The 16,267-nt window shown below is 57.4% G+C and overlaps 5 protein-coding genes across 5 annotated transcripts; 3 read left to right on the top strand and 2 right to left on the bottom strand.

Annotated features, from left to right (window-relative positions):
- Positions 1–361: 361 nt before the first annotated feature.
- On the top strand, positions 362–938 carry KVR01_002559 (uncharacterized protein; the record flags this gene model as incomplete). Its single annotated transcript, XM_044787942.1, has 3 exons — positions 362–373; positions 465–791; positions 852–938. 3 exons carry the CDS (start codon positions 362–364, stop codon positions 936–938), a joined length of 426 nt encoding a protein of 141 aa, XP_044647574.1.
- Positions 939–2,122: 1,184 nt separating this feature from the next.
- KVR01_002279 (uncharacterized protein) lies at positions 2,123–7,468 on the top strand (the record flags this gene model as incomplete). Its single annotated transcript, XM_044784197.1, has 3 exons — positions 2,123–2,912; positions 2,964–4,335; positions 4,408–7,468. 3 exons carry the CDS (start codon positions 2,123–2,125, stop codon positions 7,466–7,468), a joined length of 5,223 nt encoding a protein of 1,740 aa, XP_044647294.1.
- A 906-nt stretch (positions 7,469–8,374) lies between these two features.
- Positions 8,375–8,851, bottom strand: KVR01_002815 (uncharacterized protein; the record flags this gene model as incomplete). Its single annotated transcript, XM_044783283.1, has 3 exons — positions 8,375–8,436; positions 8,540–8,679; positions 8,766–8,851. The coding sequence occupies 3 exons, from the start codon at positions 8,849–8,851 to the stop codon at positions 8,375–8,377; spliced, it is 288 nt and encodes a 95-aa protein (XP_044647830.1).
- A 259-nt stretch (positions 8,852–9,110) lies between these two features.
- On the top strand, positions 9,111–10,689 carry KVR01_003988 (uncharacterized protein). Its single transcript, XM_044785665.1, has 2 exons — positions 9,111–9,644; positions 9,734–10,689. Exons 1-2 carry the CDS (start codon positions 9,396–9,398, stop codon positions 10,022–10,024), a joined length of 540 nt encoding a protein of 179 aa, XP_044649003.1. The 5' UTR covers positions 9,111–9,395; the 3' UTR covers positions 10,025–10,689.
- Positions 10,690–10,836: 147 nt separating this feature from the next.
- Positions 10,837–15,415, bottom strand: KVR01_002618 (uncharacterized protein). The gene is made up of 3 exons (XM_044783783.1): positions 14,243–15,415; positions 12,004–14,178; positions 10,837–11,925 (listed from the first exon to the last, which is right to left on the bottom strand). The coding sequence occupies exons 1-3, from the start codon at positions 14,631–14,633 to the stop codon at positions 11,792–11,794; spliced, it is 2,700 nt and encodes an 899-aa protein (XP_044647633.1). The 5' UTR covers positions 14,634–15,415; the 3' UTR covers positions 10,837–11,791.
- Between the last annotated feature and the right edge of the window lie 852 nt (positions 15,416–16,267).

Raw genomic sequence — 16,267 nt, 5'->3', positions numbered from 1 at the left:
ACTTAAGTACATATGCCACAAGCTGGCAGTAATACTAGTAGTAGGGTATCTAGGTGGAGGCAGTAACCTAAGCATGTACTTAAGTACCTAGGTACCTAGACCGGTTGCTCGTCAGGAACAGTTGGGATCTGAATTGAGCTACCTGCCCGTTTTGCTCCCACAGCCCGCCCCCCCGCTTCTTCCTGCGCGCCTGTAACACAGATCGTGGAGTGGCCATAGCTCCGCAACTACCCCAATTGGGAAGCAACGACATCATACCTCAACCTTGACTTAACCTCACCTGTTCACCATTCCGGACCTTTGCATCCACAGTACTTGAGCCTCCGCTTCCAATACCATTGACAACTGCATATCCTTCAAAATGTTTCGCTTTGTGAGTATGGTCGGATTCAAAAGGCTTAGGGGCAGACTGTGCTTCTCCTTCCGAAGCTGCTCTCTTACTGATCAGATGATACCACCATCAGCACAAGACCAAGGACATTGTCACCCTCTTCCACAAGGCCAGCTCTCCAGCCTCTGTCCGTGTTGCCACTCTCCTCAAGCAAGCATCTGCAAATGCCACCGAGCATGCCACCGAAGACCAGGCCAGCGACCACTCGGCACAGACGACTCCTCAGCGCGCCGAATTCGAGCTGAACATCACCGAGGACCCACCAACGCCCGACCAGCTCCAGACTATTCTGCAATACGTCGGCAGGCCCGCCATTTCATCCGTCGTGAAGGGTGCATCGAGCGAAAGCGAGGCGTTGAAAATCTTCAAGCAGAGCGCAGAGGCTTTCCAGCGGCCCGTGGTACGTATAGCTCATGCTAGCCGCTCCTCCATCGCCTGCCACCCAAGCTAACTCGCGCAGACGGTGGATTGGAACAATGGCAAGGCCATCGCTGGTGCGGATGAGTCCAGAATATTGAAGGTTCTGGGCCAGATCCCCAAGAATTGAATACCGTCTAGCCGCACTGTTGGCAGCTTCTGTACAAAATGAGATTCCCCCTTTCTGGCACTTGCCCGTGATAATTATATTCTGTTGGACATTGTGGGGGTAACAAAAGCTATCGAAGTGAGGTCCACAAGACGAGAGTCCCTGCATGTTCAACTTCAGACTGGAGTAGTTTCTCCGTCGCGGGAACGATGATACCTTAGAGTATCCAAGATCCAAGGGGCGAGTGCCTCGTAATTGAGGGTTGTGTTGCGTCGCTGCTGCGGCCAAGCAGTAGAGACTGGGTGACACCTGCTCTAGAAGTCCGGACTACGCGCTGACTACCATTGTTTTACTATGACAAACATGCTCTTGTAGGATTGCAGTCTGATCTGTGTCCTGCTCCAGCGCTTCCTATCCTGAGTCGTCCTAGGCAAAACCAGGTGGATAGGCTGGTTTGGGGTTGGGACAAAAGTATTGTTTGATGAGTCGTGCGCTGTGTCAGGCTCAGAAGACAACACCAACCCCAAGACAGACATACCAGGGGCCTTTCATCGTCCCGTATGCGAGGTTACAGCTGCCACTAAGTCGAAGGGTGCTGTACTTGATTGTCTACAGCGGACGTCACCAAAGAAGGTTGTTTGCAACGGCTTCTCTACTAATACAAATTCATGGCCTGTCGATAGCAACACCCTCCCTGTCAGAGAAAACTACTTCGAGTGGCCAAGTCTCCTGCGAAATCTCCAAAATCCCAATGAGACTTTTGCCACCAGTCGCACATAGGGAGGCTCGTTGCCGTCGGATGCTGCTATAGAGAGCGGGCTGAGGTTCATTCACAGCTCACTTTGGCAGTCGAAAGTTTTGGCAGAGCTGGCTGTTGTTGCCTGGGTGCCCTTCAGATGGGATTCACTTTGCAGAGTGTTGCCCCATTTCCCCTACCTACCTTGGTACTTCAACCTTGCAGCCTCTGGCAATCACAAAATCTCTGCCCACCTTGGTGTCAAAACAACACCAACACCAGCACCACCTCAACTTGGTTTGCGAAACGACACCCCTCCTTCACAGTCTGAATTTCCTCACTGCCCTTCTGTAATGCGAGTCTGTCGTATTTGCTACAGCCCATCTCCACTCATTCAAGCATTCGCACCGGTTTTGCGACCATTTCCCTGCACCATCCACCATCCACCATCAAATACCCCCTCCCCAAGATGGCTGCCACGATTGCGTCCAACTCGCAGGACTGGATCGCGTCCCAGTTGTCTGCGACAGCTGTGAACGCTTGCCCTTCACGAACCAAGTGGACCTATGTGCAAGATCGCAACGGCATGATGGTCATCGAACCTGTCCTTGGCTTCTACTTTAACCCACCATCTGACGCAAAGTGTCGCTGGTCTACTGAAAAGGGCACTCGTGCACCGCAGGCGATCATCAGAGGCCTGCCCCTGCCCGATCGGGTGTTGATCCTTTGGAACGACGACAGACTCGAGTCCGAAGCAGCTCGCATCCGTGAAAAATACTGGGACGAAATGAAGACGCTGGTTGCCCCCCAACGATTTGAAGATCTCTATGAGTATTTCGACAGCGCCACCCTTTTCATGTCCGGCGCGGTCAATCTGTGGAACCTCATCAACCTGCTCACAAATGACGCCCGCCACAACTGGCGCAAGTATGAGGAGGATGTCGCTGTTGAGTGCGACAACTGGGTCCGTAACTGGCTCACTGGCGCCGCATCCAACCGTGAGGCTTTGATCAAGTGGGACATGAAGAGCGACATCCTCACGGCGGTCACCACCAAATTCGATTGGGACAATGACCTTGGGGATCTCGACCTTGTTGGTCAGCACATCCTGCGCGAGTGTTTCTTGCATCACTTTCAGCGCCTTACTGGCAAGATGCCCAATGTTGCACGCTTCAACACCCACGCCGCAACTCAGAAGCCCATCGCAGCCGCGGCACCGATGATAGCTGCGACTGGTACTCCCGATGAGGCCTCAACCAGTACGTGCAACACCTTTCCTCTTTGCAGGCCTGCCAAACTAACAAACAAAGGGCCTGATGAAGTGCCCATCCCGTCGTCGTCCGCCAAGCCTCTCTCTACTATCCCGGAGGAGAGCGCTGCCACGAAGGGTGCTACCAAGCCTCAAGGCCTTAGAATCGACACGGGCCTCTACCTTCACATCCCCGTTCAGACAATGTCAGCACCTGCGACTGCAGTTCCACGCATCAAAGTTGAGCCACAGCCTGCCAGGGAAGCCGAGCATGTCTCGGAGGAGAGCGATGGCAAAGAACAGACCGGTGACGACTTTTCCACTACTCAGGATCTGGCTGCTCGTTTCCAGTCCACAGCGCGGCAGCTTTCATCGCAGTCGACGCCTGCGGAGAGGCAGGATGCCTTTCTCAACTCCACCACGAGCAACATTGCGCCTCGTGTGGTCTCGGCCACGGATACAGTCAGCATGCCGCTGGACGCACATCGACCGCAACAAAAACTGCCTGATCAAGCTGGTACGGTTCCTCGCAACGTGTGCGGGAGCAAGCCACCTTTTCAGGGACCACCAAAGTCTTCCCAGGATCATGACCCGAATCGCCAGCAGCTCCCGACCACCATGTTCACTTTGGATGGGGAACGCTCGATTTCGCAGCAGGGAGTCTCAACTAGGCCTTCGCAGCATAGCATGCAACGCCTCGGGCCACAAGACCACGACATGCGGCCACCTTCAATCCGAGGCGTATCCTCAAACTTCTGTTGCTTCCCTCACCCAAACACCGACTTCCAATCGGGCGTCGGCATGGAGCAGGTATCTGGCATGAACTTCCAGAAGCAGATGCGAATGCCCTTACCGAATATGGGCCAGTCCCAGCCAGGTCATCCTCAGGCATCTTCTATCGACTTGCCATGTCCCTATACGGGCCAACAGAATGTCGAACCTCCCATGTACCAGCCTAATGGGTACATCCCCCACTCTCAGAAGCAACTTCGTCGTGAGAAGACAGACAAGAATAAGCAGCACGAAGACCGTCGCGACAGCATGACCTCAAATGGCTCACGCAACAAGAAAGTTCGCGATGATCCCATTCACGGGCCCGTGTACTCTTTGAAGCCGGCCAAGGACAGCGACAAGCCGCCTGGAAGGAAACCAACAAACTCAGACGGCTCTGTTGCCCCTGACCCTAAGGACTCTGCGTCTAATCCCAGCTTCGACTGCCTGAACTCCGCGTTTGACCGGCCGTATCGGCAGCCGCCCCCTCCCAAGTTCTTCGATTGCTCGTGCATTCGATGTTTGAGGTCAAACAAGAGCCTTTTTGTGAGGCATGAAAAAGCCCCCGGGGAACAGGTCCAGGCCGCCCTCATGCAATATCTAGGCTCATGGGGAGCCGAGAGGGTAATTATATTTGATGGGGGCTGCGGATCCCTTGTGGTGTAAGTCCCTAAAATCAGATCGCCAACCTTGTGATGTATGAAGGCCCGGGTGCTAACATAGTCTGAGCACAGCTTCAGGAGTGACCATGATGTAGTTCGAGCCATGAGAGACCTTTGCGACAGGCCAAACCGAGGAAGAGATATCCCGGGCTTGGGTAGAGTCTCCAGTCTTTGGTATGCATACTTTTCGAAGCATTACACGTCTCCTTCTCAAAACCCCACTGGTCTTCCTCGACACCTTTGGGAGCCCAAGAGCAATCGTCGTCGCTCGAGTTCAACCATCAGTCGCGATTCGAATGCGTATAGAAACCAGATGCCAAACAACATGCCCTTCAACACCTCGAGCGTTGGAAACTATGGTCCTGGGCTACCGCCGCATTACTTCAGGCACGGCGAGGTAGGTGGTCCATCTGGTCTCAACTTGGTTCCTTTCTATCCGCCACCATCACAGCGTGTATTGTGGGATCCCAATAGTGCGGAACAGAGCCGAAAGACCAGCAAGCCCGAGTCGAAATCCAAAGAGCAGCTTGATTACCAGCCAAAGACCTATCCAAAGAGGCCCGATGCTGTCACCACATTGAGAGAGGATTGGCGATCAAAGCCGCCCGCCGAGGAGGCCATTGAGGACATCTCGAGCGATGAGGCTGTTGCTGACACCTCTAGCAACGTCTCGTCTCAGGGTGCCAGGGGCGTCAAGGTCTGCTTGCCTAACGAGGCCGGGTCTTTGCGTTCACGAAGTGTTTCGCCTGATGCTGAGCGTGCTAAGATGACGGAGCAGGCCCAGAAAGACGCACCAAAGCTGAAAGACGCAGCAGGCTCAGAGGGAGACCAGGCCGAAGGTGGTGCACAACAGGGTGCAAAGGCACAGCTTGTTGCCAAAGATGATGGTGTGGCCACATCCACTTACAGAAAGGCAACTGCAGAACTTGTTGCGCCAGTTGAAGAGCTTCACCCGAGAAACGATGCCAGACAGGCGCAGCTCTTGGAGACGCCGATGCGGAAAGGCCTGACTTCCTACAGCAAGATCTCGGCCGAGCTGACTGATGCTACCGAGGATTTCAATCTCAACACAGTGATTCGACACAAACCTCCCCGAAGCCCTCTTCCAGAGGAATGGTTGGCCACCTCAGAACAAGCTCCATCCAACCTGCAGAGTCGATTCGGCGCTCTGACTGGAGCAATTGAGCAGGAGACTCTTGGCCAAGATGTCAATGCAAGGGTCCCAATTGGAACGAGTGATGGAGTGGCCACCGAGCTTCCAAAGGACGAGCAAGCAGCATCTCACAAGCCCAAGGCAAAGAAGAAGTGGCCTAAGGGCGCAAAGGGCAAGAAGAACAAGTCGAAGGCCAGTAATGGCACTTCTACGTCCTCTTCAGTGACTCCCACGGAAGCTCAGGCCCACGGCGAATCTCGAGACTCTGACAACCGCTCCACGTCAGGAGCTCTGAGTGCTCAACCCGAGTCTGCCGCTGATGAGAAGACCCAGTCACCCACGCGATCCCAGCATCTGACGAAGAAGAAGAACACCAAAATCAAGCAATCGTCGACCGCGGAGACATCTTCGGCCCCTGACGGACAGAACAAGACCGAGGAATCTCCGGATCAGGATCCCAAGGTGTCTGTCAAGGGTTCCCACACAAGTAAGCTCAAGACTCAGCAGTCTGGTCTTGCAAACGAGGGCCTTGTGCAGTCCAAGTCTGAGCTGGCCAACTTGAGAGATCATACAGAGACTGTATCCGTCGCAGAGCAGCATGACGGCCGTAAGGAGTCTGGCTCTGGCAACAAGGAAGATGACCCGCTGTGCACGAAGAAGGACCGGTCGCCGCAAAAGCTTCGAGACCATGGTGGCATGAATGATGAACGAAAGTCACTTCAGAATCAGCCGGTGACGGAGCCGCAGGTCGGGCTGGATCCCCCTGTTGGCAGTGATCTTAACAACGGCTCACCTGAAGCGAACCTCTTCCCCAATCAAAAGTTCACCATTGACAAGGTGAAGAGGGACTCCGCCAAGGAGTCAGACATCCGCCACAGACAGGCGAGCGCCTTGCATACCGCTGCCAATGACGCACGCATCGCTCTGCCCCGTATGCCGCCCAACTCGAAGACATCCGTCGCTTCGAGGGGACCGCGTTCCAAGAGTGACGACCCATTCACAAGTGCGAGGGGCGAGCCGCAGGAGGAAAACTGGTTGAGAGATAAGGCCGTCAGGACTCCACAGAAGCAAAACAGCGAGCCAGCCTCTCATCAAACTTCCCCCACGCCTTCACCTGAGAAGAAGGCGGGCCACCAGTGCGGCAAGAACAAGCTGAACGCCGCTGCCAAAGCCTTTGAGCCCACGTCGATCCCGGCATCCCCAGCCGCGAGCGTTGCCTCGGTCCTTTCCGCCAAGGCCATTCCGTTCCACACTAAGAAGCCCTCTCTGCCCGGCAACAAGTCGCCTGTCGAGCAGCGGCTCGTCACACCGGCGGAGCAGGTTGTCGACCCCGATACAGTCTCTCAGCCCGGCCCTCCCACCAAGGAGAAGAAGCGCAGCGGGCCTGCCCCCGACCGCGGTGGGGACGGCGGCCAGAAGGGACGCGTAAAGTCAATCGGCAAAGCATCGGGTGCCGCGACGAGTAAGAAGACAGCAGCGCAGGCGGCGGCGACGGCCCCAAGCATCGCATCGAAGCTGGAGGATGAGGGGGAGTTCCCCACGCTCGCCGCGGCTGCCACGGTGCCCCAGAGGAGGGCCTCGGCGGCCATCAAGTCGTCCGTGCCAGCAGATTGCGCACGCTCAAAGGCGGCCACTGCTACCGCCCCCAAGGCCTTCGCAGCGACACCCGCACCGAAGCCCCAGGTTACTTCGCGAAACACCACCAAACACGAAGAGGGCGGTGATACAACGGTGCCCGCTGCTGACAAGCAAGGCGCGGGTGTAGGTGAGAAGGACAAGACCGAAAAGACCGACGAGGATCAGTGGACGACTGTGGCATCGGGAAAGAAGGCTGGTGTCAAGAAGAATAATACCGGCAACAGCAGCCGCACTGCTTCTGGCAAGTCCGGTGGTAGCGCCGCAGGACAGGGCGGTAGGGCAGGTGGGCAGGGATCCCGTGGTGGAAAGGCTCCTGTTGGCGAGGAGCGCAAGGGAGGTTGAAGCTCCTGTGAGCGAGACAAGAGGGAATGTGAGTCTAGGTGGGAAGAACGGGAAGAGAAGAGGCCAAGTCCCCGCCTGGGTTAAAGGAAAGCGAGAACAAAGTCCTTCATCAGTGGCTCAGGCGAGTCACCGGGGTACGTACTCCTCCATCTGTTGGAGGAGAACATTCAGTCACGAGATCGCCGGCGACTTTCGGGCGGACTCGGGATGGGCAGATAGATCAACGAAGCCATGGGTTGCATGGCCAAACCGAGAATTGAGACGTGATGGGAAAGACAGGAGCGACCTGGCAGCTTTGGATCGCCAGGTGATCAACGTGTCAGGATAGATGTGTAGGATATCACAGACAGGCATGATCAGAGGCAATTGAAGCTTGGTCATCCAATCGTGTCATTTCTCATGGTGACCATTTGACACGCAAGCCCGGGATGAGGGATTCCGAAGTTGCGTGGAGCTTACTGCCCAGTCATAGCCGAGTACGTACTTCAACTCTCAACATACATGTACAGGCTCTTAGCTGACAACATCATTCCAGAGGAGGACATCTCACAGGTGGATTTATGGGACTGGCTTATCCCGTCACAAAACCGTCCAACAGTTGGGTGAACCCACAAGGGGTCGAGGGGTCAAGAAAGGTGGCTTGTGTCTGCGGAGAGAACATACGGCCTTGGATGTTCTGAATAGCGGGCACTCTAAATCTGCACGCCGTCAAGCCCTCACCGGCCGCATCACACTGGCTTCCGGGACTCTGATCATCGTGACAAGTTGTATTCGTAGCTCTCTTGGCCGGTTGAGACACGGTGACGGCTTTTTTCCTTCGACGACCATGACGCGTCCCGGGCTCTGTCCAACCTCGATTCCGGCCTACAGCTTCTGCCATATCCATCCGCCTCGGTCGCCCCTACGCTATGACGACTCGTTCCTAACCAGTGTGGTGACGGCATCCTCGATTTGCTTGTCGTTCAGACCTGGTGCCCAGCGTCAGCTCATGTTCTCCCTCGTCCTGTCCTCACCTCGCCCTCCGGTCTTCCGCGGCTGGAGGATGATGGCCCCTCTGGATAGGTGGCATACCTTCTAATGATTGACTCTTCTCCTGGCCAAACTCATACCTCGCATACACCTTGGGCGAGGTGCCCTGGGCCTCGCGCAGCATGATGGGGATGGAGGGGTTGTGCTTCTTCATGGTCGGGTAGGATTTGGTGAGGAAAGCCCTGGGTGGGAACGGGCGTGTTAGCCTGTGTGTAGGCCTCATGGTGCCAATTGACCAACCACGAGGCGCCCGGATCGGCTTACTTACCTGGTGGCAGCGCTCTGTTCCGAGGTCTGGCAGAACAGGAAGCGGACCTCCTTGAGCGACCGAGTGAAGGCGTATTTGGTTGCCATGGTTTGAGATGGGCTCTCGCTGTGTTTGGTCCTCGGGGCTGTGGTGGGCGGTGGTCAATTGCTGGATGGGGAGCGGTCGCGAGGGTGGGTGGGCTGCTCTAGGAAATGCAGGCCGGGGACGAGCGTCGTCAGAATGGATTGGAGGCGCCGAAGAGCCTGGTACGTACCGGGGTAACCTCATTAGCTAGCTACCCGCGCGTGCTCTGGCGCAGGCGCAGGCGGCAGGTGGGACGGGCGTCACATTTTCTTATCTCCGGCACGCCCAGCTCCTCCCCCAACTTTTTCCGACCCTACGGTTGACCCCCAACGCTCCTTTGATCGGACCCCGATTTGATCTGACTTCGCCTGGACTGGCACCGCAAGAGACACCACAGTCACCCAGTCACACCAACCAAGACTGCAATCCAGGACAATCCCCAATCCTCCGATCCGGCCAGGCCGTCCAGCAGTCTGCTTCCTCCCCCTCCTCCTCTCCTCCTTTCGAATAACCCCCTCCTGCCTCGGCCATCAACAGAGGTCTGAAAGCAGCGCTCCGTCGAGAAACATGTCTTCCTCAGCCGCCGCCTTCTCCCGGGCATCCCGCCCGCTCTTCTCCTCCGCCTCCGCCGCTGCCCAGACCCGACAGGCCTTCTCTCGCGCCTTCCGCACCCAGCAGCGACAACAATGCGGCCGCAGGTGGCAGTCCACCGCCAGCGCTGAGCAGCAGGCCGCCGCCCAGGTCGGCTGGTTCAAGCGCATGTGGGACAGCCCCATCGGCCTCAAGACGGTGCACTTCTGGGCCCCCGTCATGAAGGTACGTTCTCTCGTCGCGCACTCGCCCCCCCCTCCCCACCCCCGCGGTCCCGGGCTCCCCTGGCTGATGCTTTCAATTCTCTCCCACAGTGGGCTCTCGTCCTCGCCGGTGTCGCCGACTTCGCCCGCCCGGCCGAGAAGCTCTCCCTGCAGCAGAACGGCGCCCTGACCGCCACCGGCATCATCTGGACCCGCTGGTGCCTCATCATCAAGCCCAAGAACTACCTGCTCGCCGCCGTCAACTTCTTCCTCGGCCTTGTCGGGGTCGTCCAGGTCTCCCGCATCCTGATGTGGCGCAACAGCCAGAAGGGCAACACCACCGTCGCCGACGCCGCTGTCGAGGTCAAGGACGAGGTCAAGGAGGCTGTCAAGAGTGCCTAGGAGGGTCGCCAAGTCTGCGGTGCGGGTGGGGCCGGAGGAGGAAGCACTGGTGGTGGCAGTGGCCAGGATGCGCATGATGATGGCCCGCTGTTCGACGTGGCGCGTGGCCCCTAGTGGTTGGGCAGGTGACTCGTGTGTCTGGCGGGCTGCCGAGTACCTTTCCGGCGTGGAGGATTCTCCAAGATGTCTTCAATGGGGAGCTAGAGGATAGATAGGGGGTCAAGCCTCTGTTCTGTTTTTGGTCCAGGGGTCCTTCAGGGGCCGCCATGGGGTGGACAGCGCACTGGGTTTGCCCAAGAGTGGCGCGGTGCGACTTCCTGGATATACAATTAGCAAGTACGAAGCTGCAGGCATGGCCTCTTGTGCGTCTCTATCTTTAGAGAGCTTGGTATATAGAGCATGCTCTACGTATGACACCATCGGGCTATGAACCGGCATGAGCACACAAATTCACACAAATTCACCCCCGGTCACAGCTGGAAGCACTCGAGGGCACATTGCCATCTCTTTCCCGAGCGCTGTTGACCGTCAGAGACCCAACGCGCGCTCGTACTCAGACTGTGCGGTCCCACTACAACAGTTGCTGTCCACGAGCTCTTGTTCTGCGCTCTATTCCGCGCCTAGCTGTCACTCCAAGCACGAAGCACGATCAATAATCAGAGAACGCGTTTGTGCCTACGGTTACTACTACTACATAGTACACCTTGAGTTTATCCGCCAAGTCAGGACAGCAATCACTGTCCTAGGAGATGGGGCAGTTTCCGCCCCATTGGACCAGTGGCCATTCTATCCTTGCCACTTCACACGGACCATGCAAGCTCAATCCAGCTTCAGTTTTGCATTTCCAAAGATTATCAACTAGACTACTACGAGTAGGCAGGTGGGTTTCCTGGGCAACGCGCTCTTTTATCATCACTCTCAAGTCTCTGTCTTAATAGTATGATCCGCAAGATGCCAGTCCTGCCCGCTTTTATTTTCTCTTCCCGCCAAAATTGAGTTCATGACCTGACCGTACGCCTTGTGCGAGTTCCCCTTCCGTAAATGCAAGCCAATCCGATGCAATTATGTGAAAATAGGCAGAATAGAAAGCATGTGTGTCTGGCACGCGGCATAAAGAGAACAAATTGCTCACGCATTTGTAAGACGCGTTGTCCACGGACCACTGTGCTCGCCGATCAATACAGAGCACGCGCTCAAAGATGTCGCCCTCCCGTCTCGTTCGGCTCGAGGAGTGGTTGGCCTAGATGGCGCTGATGCTGTGTTTGGCGAGGGAGGTGTCTAATATGGCGGTGGGGGTGGGGGCGGAGAGGTGCGCTGGTTGCTCATGCGCTCCATCTCAGCCATCTGTGTCGGAAGCTCGTAACTGAAGCTTCTCATCGCAGATAGCATCGTCGGCCGGTTGAGGCTTCGTTGTAGGCTCTTGCTCCTCTGCAATTCCTCCAGTGCTTGGTATCTCTCCCTCACGAGGTCACCGCGGCTTTGCGATGGCTCTGAGGCCATCCGTGGCATACCCAGCGTGCCATTTATGTGTATCCCAGTAATCGCGGGCGGTCTCTCTGCCGCCCGAACACGAGGCGCAGTTGTAGGCGTACCGGGGCGTCCCTGGTGACCCGGCCCTGGGTTCTTCCTTTCCATTGCCAGCCACGCGAGACCATGCAAGCTTCGATACGCAGCCACGGTCATGCCGCCAGCTTCCACATCCCGTGCTGCCGGCACTGCAAATTCGGGTCCAGCACGCGCAGAGAGATCAGGTGCAGCTGTGACGCCCTACATCACGCTGCACTCGCCCTCGTTTTGTTGCCCGATTTTGCTCCGGGTGATGCGCTCTCGTTGCCGCGGGCCGTTCTTACCCGACCGCTTCAGCTCCTCGAGGCGCTCGCGGGCCTTCGGAAAATCCTGGGCTATCGCAAATGTCAGCCATCACCCACGATTCAGTGACCAGAGTGTAGATTGGGCCGGGGGGGGGGGGGTGACTTTACCTGCTGCTCTCCAGTACCATCGCTTCGCATCCTCCATATTTGCAGGAACGCCGATGCCCATCTCAGTGAAATAGCCCATTGCGTATTCCGCCTTGGCAAGGCCAGCCATCGCGGCCTTGCGCGCCCAGAGGTACGCCTCGGTATCATTCTGGCCGAGCACGTTGTCGCTACCTGTCAGGTACCAACCGGAAAGCGCAAGCTCCGACTGGTGCTCACCCTGCTCCGCCGCTTTCGAATACCACATGATCGAGAGTCTCGGGTCGATGGGACAACCGAGCAGCCCATACTCATACGCGCATCCCAGGCGGTACTGGCTAAACTTGTATCCCAGATCTGCCGCCTGCTTGAATAATCTGAAAGCATACGGCTCATCACGCAGGATAACGTCGTTCGGCCCAGCAGACTCGTACAACAGACCCAGCTCATGCAGCGCGTGTGGGTTTTCGCTGTCCGCGCTTTCTGCCGCACGCTTCAACCAGCCAATGGACTCGCGAGGGTTCTTCTGCTGCCCCAACAGCCCTTTGAGCAGTATCATCCCCACCTTGTACATTGCCGGTGTGTCGCCGAGCATGGCCGCACGTTTGTACCACTGGATGGCCTTCAGTGGGTCTTTTCGAGTCCCACCCCCTTCTTCGTTGCCAATCTCGCAACACACGGCCGTACGGTAGGCTGCTGCCGCATGGCCGAGTTTTGCTGCAGACTGGTACATGGTAAATGCTTCCTTGTTGTCAGGCTCCGAGCCAAATAGCCCCTTGCCCAGCCCATCCGCCAGTGTAAACATCGCATCAGCGTTGCCAGCATTCGACAACTTCTTCAAGATCTTCTGCGCATCCAGGACGTAACGATCACGGGCTCGTTGGCGGGACTTTGGATCCGCCACATTCGGCACAAGAACATCAGCGGCTTGTAACAGTCTCTTAGCCAGACGCAGCGCTGTAGCTTGGTCCTGCGGGTTCACCTTGACGGTATTTCTCAGACGCTCCAGCTCCTCGGTCGTTACAGGGGGCTCTGCCTGTGGAGCAGCGCGAGGCGCCCCACCGCCTTGCATTGGGCCTGGTGCAGGCGTTGGTGCCGGCGCCGGAGTGGGAGTACCGCCATAGTTGCGGACTGGTGGTGGCTTGTTGTTGACCAGAGAACCCTGCATGTGGCCTGCTCTCACCGGCAAGGGATGCGACGGCAGTGCGTCTGGGTTGGCGTTCGGCGGCGTCTGCTGGTGGCCTGGGCGGATCGGCATGGGATTGCTGGGGAGACCAAAGCCTCCTTGAGGAGGACTCGGGCCATTAGCCCTGGTAGCGTATCCACCTTGGCCTCCCGCTGGGGGTAGCGGAGGCGCATCAGGTGCCATCTCGAATACTGCCTGCTGTGGCTGGCGCAGATCAGGCTGAGATTTTGCAGTGTTCAGTCCAGGCATCCGACCAGGCCCTCTTTGCTGCTCCGGGGCGCCGGATTGCATAGAAAGATCCAAAGAGTTGCGACCCCGAGGAGCCGCGTCAAAGTTGGGCATGTCAGGTTCATGCGGCGGCTGCTGCTGATAGCCATTCGGCCCTTGGTCGTCATAGTACTCGTTGTAGTAGTCGTCATATCCGTAACCCTCATCCGCGCCGTAGTCATAGCCCTGGCCACCATAGCCCGGCACTGGTTGGTTTGGCGGAGGCATACGTTGCGGCGGCGGGCGGTGGCCTGACGCGGTTGAGGGTCGCGGCGGATGCATTCCTTGACCAGATGGACCGTAAGGCGCAGAGTCTGACCGGTGCGGTGGCGGCGCCATCTCCTGCATGCCTCCTATGTTCGATGGCATCGTCATTGTCCTCGAGGGTGGCCCGAAGCCAGGCTCGGGGTATTCACCGTAGCCTCCTCGGCCGGGCGGCGGTCCTCGTCGTTGCTCTGGGTAACCCTGCGGCGGGTAGTTGCGCGGTGGAGGAGGGCCTCGCTGGGAGTCCATGGACGGCCGGGGACCATAGTCGTCATCGGAAGCGCCACGCGTTGGGGCCCTGCCTTTCGGGACTTTTTTCTTGTTGTCAATATCCAGAGCGCCCATTTGGCTGAGAATCTGCTGTTCCTGGTCCAGATTTGTCTTACGATCCTGGCCTGGGAATGTTGGGAATGGGCTGTCGCCAAATCCTGGCTCTCCTGGGGATTTTCGAGGGGGTAAGATGGGCTGTCTTGAGCGGTTCACTTGACCGTTGTTAGACGTCACCGCGGACAAAAAGAAAATGCAAAGAACGCTGTCGCAACTTACTGGTAGGATCAGAATTAGGAGCCCCGACGTGGGGAGGCCTTCCTCGGCCCGGCGCACCATTAGGAGGATATACTCTGCCAGGCGGGGGCCTCATGGGACCGCCGCGTCCTCCGTTCACAGGTGGCCCTCTCGGCGGACCACCAGGGCCTGGGCCATAAGGATCTCGCTGAGGCGGGCCTCGCGGGGCAAAGTTCCTGTCGTCGTACTGTTGTCCATAGCCTTGATCGTAGTACCCATCATATCCCTGACCGTAGTCATCCTGGTACTGGTCGTACTGCTGGTCGTACTGTTGGGGTGCCGGCGCAGGAGTGTACTGGCGCTGGGGTGGCGGCCGTGGAGCTCCTGGCCCGTTGAATGCACGCGGGGCGGGATATCCTCCGTTGTAAGCCATTTGTGCACTGCGTGTTTGTACACTTGTTTTTAGAGGGCTCTCCGTCTCCCGGCGTGTGGGTAGCAGGAGCGGCGCGCCTCAGTTCAGCCGATCGGACCCGCGTGCCTTGTCCGATTCGGCCCTTGATGCTTTAGGAAGGTCGCAGCCGTATTACTTCCATGAGACGCGGTGCTGGCCTGAGGAGCAGGATGGATACGTCCCAGGGTGTGGTGGTGGACGGGAGAGGCAGGCAGGGTACAGTGCTCTTGCTGGTGGTCGCTGGTGGTTTCTCTTCTTCTGTGGCTTCGGTGGGGACTCGGTAGGTTCGGCGACGACACAAACGAGCTTCCTTGGAGCACACAAGTCTCAGACTACTCCGTACTGTGGGCCAGGCCGGAGGCTGTCTGGTGTGACTGGTGATCTGTTGTGGGAAGCGGGAGTGTGCGCTGTGCCCGAGTCGAAGAGCAAGCCTATCTCGGCCAATGACTAAGAGGCGGCTACGTGCGATGCGATGCGATGCGCAGGCGCTGGACAGCGATACGATTGCGTTCGGTCAAAGGAGCGTCTGGAACGGTGTGGGTATAGACGTCCCACTTCGGCGAACAAAGAAGGAAAAATGGAGGATTGTTTGGGAAACTGAGTAGGGAAAAGAGAGAGAGAGGGAAGGGAAGAAAAAAAAAGAATCATAAAACAAAAGCTTGGAATTGATAGAACGGACCGGGTATCTAGTGGTCCAAAATGCGTACTGTACTGTCAGGAGGCGACATGGAGGTGGAAAGGATGGATGGACGGGCTTGGTGGAGTCTGGTATGGGGCAGTTGCAGGTCGCAGTTGCAGGTTTGGAGGAGGGGGAGGGAGGGGGCTTGTGGCAGGGCATGCGGGCAGGGCCAGGGCACCTGGTACCCGGCAGCTGGGCGTCTGGGCACGATGGCACGCTTCTACTGTGCAGCACAGGCGCGGGAGGAAGCCGCCGTTGTCACAGTAGTACCCAGGTAGGCTAGTGGACAGACATACCCAGGTTGGTGGCACGGCCTCGCGGTCTGACGGGTGGCCTCCAAAACTGGGGAAAACCTAAAGCACGTACATACTCCGTACTGCAGACGCCTGTGGGTGGCTTTGCTGGCACTGAGATCTACACTACTGTGTCCCATTCAATCATCTGCAGTGTCATTGATGAGACTGCAAGGTACGGCACAGATTTATTTATTACATGTCATAGCTGCTGTAGCATCTGAGCATATGCTCGGAAATCACAGTCACGGGCGGCACGGTCAGGCGGTCAGGAGTTGGGAGGTCACAATACAGTCGTCTGTATATTCGCCGCCGCATAGACGACACTACTGCAGGCACGGCAACTTCCCGAGGCCGCTGGTGATCTGATGCTGCACCACAAAGATCTCTACCACCTCAGCTGCCTGGCTGCTCAGCACCTCACACCCCCCCGTCACTGAACCCCCACCACAAGATGGCAGTCCCATCCAATCCGAACGGTCTCAAACCACGGCAGCAAAGCAAAGGCACTCACATCCATGGTGCAGCCGTGGGTGCTCAGTACCAACCATCCAAGCGCATTGATCAAGTGTCTCGAATTTCCACGCCTTGTCTCCGCCAGTCACGAACTGATCGCCCTCGGGCGGGTCTTGGCAAAACCCTCC

The sequence above is a fragment of the Diaporthe batatas genome (assembly GCF_019321695.1).
Source record: "Diaporthe batatas strain CRI 302-4 chromosome Unknown Contig00003, whole genome shotgun sequence".
Lineage (NCBI taxonomy): Eukaryota > Fungi > Ascomycota > Sordariomycetes > Diaporthales > Diaporthaceae > Diaporthe > Diaporthe batatas.
The sequence above is the reverse complement of the archived record's forward strand: the minus strand, read 5'-3'. Positions and strand labels throughout refer to the sequence as shown.

Coding starts and splice junctions, on each gene's coding strand:
- KVR01_002618 (XM_044783783.1), bottom strand. CDS start 14,633: ATGGCTTACAACGGAGGATATCCCGCCCCGCGTGCATTCAACGGGCCA. Junction 14,179..14,242: donor TCCTAATTCTGATCCTACCA/GTAAGTTGCGAC, acceptor ACAACGGTCAAG/TGAACCGCTCAAGACAGCCC. Junction 11,926..12,003: donor ATGGTACTGGAGAGCAGCAG/GTAAAGTCACCC, acceptor CATTTGCGATAG/CCCAGGATTTTCCGAAGGCC.
- KVR01_003988 (XM_044785665.1), top strand. CDS start 9,396: ATGTCTTCCTCAGCCGCCGCCTTCTCCCGGGCATCCCGCCCGCTCTTC. Junction 9,645..9,733: donor TCTGGGCCCCCGTCATGAAG/GTACGTTCTCTC, acceptor TCTCTCCCACAG/TGGGCTCTCGTCCTCGCCGG.